Source organism: Cariama cristata, unplaced genomic scaffold (genome assembly GCF_000690535.1).
Source record: "Cariama cristata isolate BGI_N322 unplaced genomic scaffold, ASM69053v1 scaffold16988, whole genome shotgun sequence".
Taxonomy (NCBI): Eukaryota; Metazoa; Chordata; class Aves; order Cariamiformes; family Cariamidae; genus Cariama; species Cariama cristata.
This window is the reverse complement of record NW_009631914.1, coordinates 24084-33450: the sequence shown is the minus strand read 5'-3', so window position 1 is coordinate 33450 and position 9367 is coordinate 24084. Positions and strand designations below refer to the sequence as shown.

The 9367-nt window shown below is 40.9% G+C and overlaps 1 protein-coding gene across 1 annotated transcript in view; it reads right to left on the bottom strand.

Moving 5' to 3' along the window:
• The window catches only part of DCHS2 (dachsous cadherin-related 2), a gene marked incomplete at its 5' end in the record, with an annotated part of 55415 nt that overhangs the window by 23731 nt on the left and 22317 nt on the right, over positions 1 to 9367 (bottom strand). Inside the window, 4 exons of the mRNA XM_009706162.1 lie at positions 786 to 995; positions 1242 to 1376; positions 6461 to 6700; positions 7747 to 8587. Coding sequence (XP_009704464.1) covers positions 786 to 995; positions 1242 to 1376; positions 6461 to 6700; positions 7747 to 8587 — 1426 coding nt within the window. The remainder of the gene's footprint in view (positions 1 to 785; positions 996 to 1241; positions 1377 to 6460; positions 6701 to 7746; positions 8588 to 9367) is intronic.

Genomic DNA, 9367 nt, shown 5'->3' with positions numbered 1-9367 from the left:
GGGGGGGTGGGGAGGGGGAGGTAAATATAAAGCAGTCGACAGAAAAGTCAGCATTTTTAGTAACAGTGAATGACACACATACTTTATAACATGTAGAAAAAACAAAGGAAATTAAATTAAAGATCATAAAAGAATATGAAATTAAACCCAAGAAAACGTAAAGGAATCCACAACTGTTTCTTCAAAGAAGTATGTGTTGGCTGTCACTACAGTAGCTATCTGTCTACATTTGAGTTATTGCTGAGACCCACAAACCAAAGTAAGCACAGCAAACTTGTATTTGTGCAAAGATGTTACAGGACATTTTGAACAGCTGTGGAGCTTACATTGGCATAGTGGACACGGGGAGAGTTTGGCAATATGAAAACCAAGAATGACATTACTAATTGCTGAGTGAAAGAAGCTCTCATGAAATAAAATTAAATAAATTCTTGTACTTATTTGCTAGGGTATATTTACATTCAGAACTTCCACAAGTATAACAAAAAGGAGAAAATTATGCTTTCATGATTAATGCCTCCTTCCAGCATTTGGTAGTTTTTTGTTTTTCTTTTCTGTATTATCTCAAATCCAGAAAGCGGACTGAAAGTATGCCTGGTAAGTGCTTATTAATGCTGACAAAAGGGTGAAAGATTTTTTTGTTGTTGTTGTTTTTCCCCACATGAAAGAAGCATGTGGACAAGATGGGAGCTAGGGAAGCCTGGTAAAATCAAGACTAAAACTTGGATACTGCTGTTTACATACTTCCAGATTTATACTAACAAAAATGATGGAGTGTAACTTACCAATTATTTTGTATCGTAGAGCTCCATTACTGCCAGCATCCGTATCTACAGCCTGGGTAACATACACGACAGAAGGCTGTTGGTTCTCTGGAATACGGATCTCAGAGATGGGAAGAAGAAACACGGGAGAGTGATCGTTTTCATCCAGCACTGTGCAGATAACCGTCACTGTGCTTGACAGCGATGGGGTTCCACTATCTCGAACCAAAACTAAGATTAATAAAAAGAAAGCAAATTTTATACAATGGCTGTGAGTGCAACAATAGATGTTCCTCAAAAATAGCAGAATAAGAGAGTTATTTGTGCTATGCAAAAAGCACATGCTCTTCTGTATCTGAAAATCTTAACCACTTCCATCTAATTCAGGCAGCATGAAAAAAGGTAACACTGATAGTAGCATCACACCCACTCTCACTTCCCATTTTACAGGCACTCATAGACATTTCATACTGTTACCTTTAATACTGAAAAACTCCTGGGTTTCCCTGTCCAGTGATGCAGTTGTTATGAGTTCTCCACTGTCTGAGTTCATCTCGAATTTCTCATAACCAATTCCTGGTAAGATTTCATACCAAAGCAAGGAATTCAGTCCTTAAAAGCAGAATGGAAATCTTAGTAAAACACAGCCACTCTCCTCACATTCAGGTCTACAGATTTGTCTCTTTCTTCTCCCTCTCCTCAGGAAATGGTTTATGGATGAAATTATTATTTTTAATGCGGCAAGTAACTGCTTCTTCATTAGCACAAAAGATCCAAATTTAGTATTTGGATCTTCAAAATCCTTGTCCAGATGCTCCTTTGTGCCCAAGTCTTCCAGACACTCAAAGTGATCCCAGCACCATTCCTAGGCACTCAGGGCATGTCTCCAAACAAGTTGACATATCAACATGGTGCAAGAGAGTATTAACTTAGAATGGAATGGAATCCATGCGTTTGTCTTCTGCTGTCCCTGAGGTAGGTAGTTTATTTCTCAACAGGATGTCAGGCAGAGTACTGGGCTGCTTTGGCATCTCTGCTTCTCTACTTAATTTCACTCAGAGCCAATGCAAGCATCTCTATACTGCACGACACTCAACAGTATAAACACTCAGAGAAAACATCCACTTCTTGGTGTGCTCACCAGTTCTAAATATTCATAATACTGAGCAGGCAGGTGCCTACGTTCGATCAGGGTTCACAGGATAGCCATCTCCTAGTTGTCTTCAACAGAAAGGCCAACCTAGCACACATTCCCAGAGCACATCTCAGGTCGTTTAGACTGCTCCCACTTGTAGCCAGTCTCTGAAATGATGCTGCTTGGCTTTATAAAGTCACACAGGATTTCTAAAGTTAGAGAGTTTCCCTCCCTCCAATTTTTTTGAATGTCAATTCCATTCAGTTCCTAAACAGATCTACCACTTGTATATAGTACAGAGATATTAGTGTTCCCATCTTTCTCTAGGAAATAGGCTAAAATGGAACAGGTTTTTAAAAACCTTTCTTTCAAAGTTGCCCACCAGAGCTGAACAAGAAATGTGACTCCACATTCTTAGCTATTATGGTTATAAAATAATTTCTTTCATATTTCTTCTAGTTTCAACACCCTCCTGAGGAAAGTATGTCATCTTCATCATACTTACATTATTAACTTTAATGAGTTTAATCTTACATTATACTTGAAGGGTTTGTACTATTGTGCTTTTTTTTTTAAAAAAAAATTTTTCTAAGTTTCATTCAATCATTCTGTGTTTTTCCAACTAATAATCAGTCTTTTAGTAGGCTAGGGACAGTTGGCACACCTGGAGAACTACAGCACTTGTAGTTATACTAAAACTGCTATTCAGAGTGAAACAGTGCCTGCCTGTTCTCATCTGCTACAGTCAACAACAGGACAATCCGCACTGGAGTTGATGGAGAAACACCATCGTGAGAGAAGAAACAGAGCCTACAGTTTTTAATATCCATGACTTCCTTTGTTGGCCTTTGAATAGCTTTACAAAATAGTTGACAACGCTACTGAAATTTGATGAAGAGAATTATTACTGTAAATGCATTTGCACCTAAACTAAGTCAAAGGAGGGACATATTCATACAACACACAGCAGAAGGAAAAATGAGTTACAGAAATCCTTCCAGCTTTCCAGAAGAAAAGAGAAGAAAATCACAGCAGTAAAGACAATCAAGGAGAACGTCTTCAAAGTTTAAGGTTACCAACACACACTACCTGACCTGCCCATATTAGATACCATTCAACTACATTTAAAATAGACCTTCACAGCTCTGCTTGCATTTATCTATCCTTAATCACCAATATGCTACAGATGGAAAAAAAAAAGACACATGACACTGCAGGGCTGATGTTAATTATTGGCCTTTGGTCTCCTGCAACTGAACTGCTTCAACCCAGTGCCTTCACTGGCAGATTTCACAATGGACATTATTCATAGACAGTGCCAGAAAAAGCATACAGGTGCAATCCAAGTTGACTATTCTCACAGTGTTGAAATTAAAACTTTTAACCCTTAGCGGACACAGACACGTGACACCTTAATTACATTTCTTTACCAAGCACTTACTGCCTCCTTTCTCATATCCAGCGGCCAGGAGCGTACATCAAGCAGTAGGAGAAAGCTGCACACCCTGCCCAAGAGAGGAGCATGATGACTCTACTCATTCACATACCATGGCATAGTACCTGACACGTTTGCACTTGATCCAGCCTGTTGGTTAATTATTCAGTAGTGCTAGTCACATTTTGTGGGCTGAAATTACAAACAAATGAGAAACAAACTATTCTTCCTGTGCATTATGAGTTGGAAGAGGAACTAAGCCCCAATGTTACCACTGGCTGATGGCAAGGACCCCTTTCCCTGCAGGTCAAATGGCAGGGTGGATACATGGTGCCTGAGTTGCAGCCAGGGAAAAGCTTCAGCTCCTTTTCCCATTCCCCCACCAGAGCACATGCAGCCCCTGTGCTCCCACGGCTTCTAGAAAGCCACAACCGTGCCATTACACTGTGGATACGTCTAGTGCCAACAGCGGTGAAGAAGCAATGGGAATAAATGTCCCCCTTGCCCCAAATCTAGGCTCAGGTCTCATCTTTATAATACCAGTGTTGTTAAGACCATGATAATCCATGAATATGAGCAAGACAAAATGTCCAGTGAATGGCAGTAAGCCCTGTCTTGTAACTCGTAAGTCAGCGGTCTCTATTAACTTTCTGAAACTTTTCTCCTAAGGCTCCAGACATAACCACTGACCCACAGCGATGCACATCAGTTTAAAAGCAGACCTTGACAAATGCTAGTTCAGTTCATTCAGAGCTTCTGCAAAGACATATCTCAAGACAAACCCCTGACCTATCTTAAGTATGCTGCAGGTATCTTTGTTTCCCCGTGCATTTTTTCCCCAGCATTTATGTGTATTACACATCTTTGCACTTGCATGTACTGGTGTTGCACTGTTAGATGGCGGCCTTGGGGCAGGTGAAGACCTCCCACAGCATAAGGGGACTCGGAGAAAGTGCAGCAACTTAAGAGTTGCAGTAAGCACAGCTCTTGTAATAGGCAGCAGGGAGTTGGCCGAACAAGATGCTTCATGGAAATCCACGTGAAAGAAAATCATTACAAGCAGAAGTTTCTCCTTCCCCTCTTCCCTTCACAGGGAATGAAGTAGAAAGACAAATAAAACAAAAGGTTGATGATGGCTGATATTGTCAGTAAAAATGATTCCTCCCTGTGGTCAGTCAGGGAACATATGAAGTGAAAAAAAAAAAAAAAATTTAAAAAAATAAATCTGTGATGGGAGGAAAGTCCTCCACAGAGATTACAGAAATATTACTGGGATGTCAACTGCAATTTAAAGAACGAATAAAAATAAAGTAAAAAATGTAATGTAAAAAATAAAGGAGAAAAGTCATCTTACCCAAAAATTCTGTTCCAAAAGAAGACGAAAAGTGAGTTGCATTATATTTATACGACTCCTATATAAATCCTATTTTCTTACATTATGAGCATCACTTCAGTATTTGCTTGGAACAATACTGTCACACACATGACATGGGGCCAAATCAGGCAAATGTGAGAAAGACGCAAGAGAAGGATTGCGGTTAGTGGAAAATGTACTTTTTTAAAAAAGCAGGAAGGAATCCTCAGCCACACCAGCGCTCCAGCCCGAAGTGTCCGCACGGGCAGGCACACCCCATGCCACCCAGTACAGGTGATTGCCTTTCCTCTCCACCCTGCAAGTCACCCTGCGTCCTCCTCCTAACAGCTCCCAAAATTTCCCTTCTGCTGTATTTCCTACAAGATGTGCAATAAATAAATAGAGGGGACAGAGAAAGAAGGGAGAGGAATTCAAACAAATTCCCACTTCTTTTCTCTATTCTCTTGCAAATTTTTACTTCAAATACTGCCTTTTTTATAGTGTGATCCATGAAAGAAAATACTTGGAAGAGCAAGGGACAGAGATAGACTGCAATGCTGCTCAGCTGTCATGAAGATTTTCATAGGCAGGGCTACCCACCCATTCCTAATTTCAAAATACTTCACCTACTTGTGGGGAAATGTCTCTTCTATACAGCACCTCTACTGAGTTCACATCACCCTTTTGTAACCAATACTTGCTCTACATTAAAATAACAAATCTTACTGAATACAGAAAACCTATTTTGCTAACCAGATCTATTGTTTTATCTATTTTTTTGGATAGCACAATCTTAAACAATTCTAAAGACGTGCAGAAAGTGAACCCACAGTAAAAAGAAAGTCATTCACAGAGTTGAGACCAGCTTTGGGCCAATTAAAGTAGTACTGTAATTTAATTTTCTTTCCAGATTTTGTCTTTACTGCAGTCCACAGACTCTGTGCAACTGCGTCATGTCGCACCAACGGCAGGCACTGTGCTGGTATTACTTAAGATAAGAGTCTCTCCAGCACACAGACTACCTGTAACATCATATGTATTTTAGATATTTCAAAAGAGCAGGTGGCTGAAGAACCGGAGGGAATTTTTTGTTGCTTAGCAAAGACCCTCTCACGTTTAGTCCTTACCTGTGATTCAAAGTGTATATGAACCACCTCTTCCTACTCATCCATTCTGCGTATGTTTGAAAAGCAACGCATGGACACTCTCACGCATGTAACACCCTCCGTGAAATCCGGAGCGGCTCTCGCCACCCTTCACAGCAAAACCAGTGGAAAACGTTGGGTGACAGTGCCCCTCTCTGGTCCGAACAGACCAGTGCACATCTGCTGGCCCTGCCACAAAACCAGGACCCTTCTCTAGCGACCTGTTTTACCACTGTTCAAAATGCTCCCATTGATGGAGAGCAACAAAACGTTCAAACATTAACTTTAACCGAGCTGAGCATTGTTTGCTGATTTCTAACAAGAGCACACTGACTATCTTCACACAAAAGCTACAGTACACTGAGCCACTCGGCACCATACAAGCGCACATTTTACATTTAATACACCAGTCAGAGCTGAAGCTACCCCAGTGCGCACGTCAGAATACCTCCAAGCCCCGAATAAAGGTTGAGGGTCTGAACCAAAAGCCACGTTTTGAAATAACTCTCATACATTACCTTGGGAAAAGCACAACGGCTGTACACGCAAGCACAGCAGACAGCAAGATTTGATCAGTCTACTATGGTCCACAATGAAATTAATAGAAAAAGGACAGACAGAAATCACCTGCATCTCTGTCCACAGCTTCCACCTTTATAACAAACTCCCCTGGATCTTGGTTTTCATGAACCGTAGTCTCGTAAAGTTGCTTCAGAAATACCGGGGTCTCATCATTCACATCAAGAACAATGACAGTTAGAACTTGCGTGGCAGAGAGAGCTGGGCTGCCATCATCAATAGCCATGACTGTCAAACTGTAGCGCTCCTGAATCTCACGGTCCAGAAGCTGGGCTGTAGTTAAGAGTCCTATTATAAAGAAAGAAGGTATCAAAAAAGTATTCTGCTCCAGGTTAGGATTCCAGCTGTTCCAGCACTCACAGCTTAAATGTAGCATCACCACGCACGCTGTGCCTCTGCTGCAAGGCTTCCAGACTTTGGAGTCAATCATTACCTGTGATTCCCTTCAGAGTGCTAACTGGCCCAGAAATACTCATTTTGATATCAAGAGAAACTGGGATTCATGGAGTATTCAAGTGAAGTTCAGAGATTCCTTTCTATTTAACTTCGGGCTTAACTTTTTAACTTCATTTAACTTAAATATTTGTCATCTTCTGCACATAAGTTATGCAATTAGGAGCTCTACAGATCAGTGTCAGCTGTATCGCATAATGGATTCAAAATCAGAATAAGAACCAGAAAATATTGCAACTATTAGGGTGAGATTTGCATTTGTGTGCAGATGGTATAATAGCTAGAGAACTCATTCAGGAACCAGAGAATTTCAGAGGGCTGAAGAATGAAGTTCATCAGCACTTTGAGCCTCCACCGAACATATTCCAGCCACAGCGCAACGCACATCCCTTGACCTTGTCTTTGCCTTTCCTCCTGTATATATGTATAGCAACATATGTGTGCGCACATGCTTTAAGTTCACATCATGCAAAAATCAGAATGAAGTATTTCACTGCACATACTTTCTTCCCACATTCCTCAATGCACTATTGGAAGGCCCTCCAGTACATCTACACAACACAATAACAGTGTCATGTAGAAATTTTTGATCCAACCACATTCCTCAATGCACTATTGGAAGGCGCTCCAGTACATCTACACAACACAACAACAGTGTCATGTAGAAATTTTTGATCCGAGTCTCACTGAGCTTGTTTATTTTAAGTAGTATTGCCATGCTCACGTGGTGCTCTGCCCAAGGTAATCACCCCTGAGGACGATAAGTCACCTGGGTAGAGTACCATAGTAAGGTGGTATTTCAGTGTGGCATTGTGTGCACGCCCAAATATTATCGTGAGAAGCACAGTACAAGAAACTCCAGAGAACAGAAGTTACAGTACCTGTGATTTTATCCAACACAAACGCTTTGTTTTCATTGCCTGAAAGAATGTGGTATGTAACTTGTCCATTTCTTCCCTCATCAGGATCCTTTGCAATTATGGAGTGCACAAGGAAGCCCACCTCAGCATCCTCCATGACATAGGAAAGAGGTGAAGACATAAAATTGGGACTGTTGTCATTGGTATCTAAAATAACAATTTTCGCAACCAGGGAATCAAGCCTGCGATCAGTCAGATTTATTGCCTGGTCTGTCGCAGACACCGTAAGGATCACAGAGTGAGTAATCTCCCTGTCTAGTGGAAATGCTGTGGTCAAGGTGCCATACGAAGGGTGAATAAGAAATGGATTTTCACCAACGTTACTCATTGTTAGGGAATACTGTATTTTGCTGTTCAGAAAACCGCCATCTCCATCTTTTGCATTGAACGTGTAAACCAGAGTGCCAACAGGTACATTTTCCTCTATGCCAATCACTACAAAGTCATCTTGAAAACACGGTGAATGATCATTCTGATCTTCTACATCGATACTTAGGAAGATAGTGTTATTCTGTGGAGGATTATTATTATAATCCTTTACAATAACTTGCAAAAGGAAATGTGAAGTTGTTTCATAGTCAAGTTCCTTGGAAAGAAAAAGATCTCCTGTCAAGCTATCTATTTCAAAATGAACATCATCATTATCTTTAGTGATACTGAAATGCAGTTTCCTGTTACTTGTTAGATGATTATCAGGCCACTTCAGAGAATTCAGCACTTGTGCAGGCTTAAAATTTTCAGGTACAACAAAGTGCTTGACATCTTGAGAGAAGACAGATCTCCCACTGGGAAGTGGGATTACCTGCAACAAAAGCACAGACAGCAATATTTTCTCATTGTAACAATCAATACTGTAATGAAAATTGTTTTCTTTAATTGAGAATTCAATCATTTATTAATTGTGACTATATTTATCCTAAGTATGCCTCAAAGCCAGAAAACAAAACTCAACTTGCCAGTCATTCTGTAACTCACTTTTTCATTCCCACGTTAAAAAAAAAGGGACAAGATGTCTCTCACCCTCTATACCACAGGGGTGCAAAGACAAACAACTTGAATACTGCTATCTCTGCCCCTACTCTGAAGCATTTGAACTGTCTTTCTACATAGGACAGCATCACAGGGACAGACGTGACAAAGAAAGCACAGTACATTATGCAGTTTGACAAACACAAACAGATAGCTGGGGGGTTTTGAGGGTTGTTTATGTCAGTACAGGGTTTCATTCATTACGGATTGCTGCAGTGTTCCCAGATTATGCTTTAAAATGGAAGAATCTGTGGGAACTGCATTTGCCTTGACTGAAGCATTTTTTTCCAAGCTATCCAAAATTAACCATCTTTTGATTGCTATGAAAATAGCAGCCTCGGTGACATTCCACCTCTGATAACGGAGCGCGCAGGCAGCCTGGACCCCGCAGCCCCACTGTGGCTCCATGAACAGCAGGTGGCTGGCTGCCCCAAGAGCACACGCTGGATTTCACACTCCCATGCACAACAGCCCTCTATAAACCACCACAAAGGAATGAGCTATCCTTACACTTGGTTACAGAGACAGAATTTAGAAAAGAGAGTAACACAGG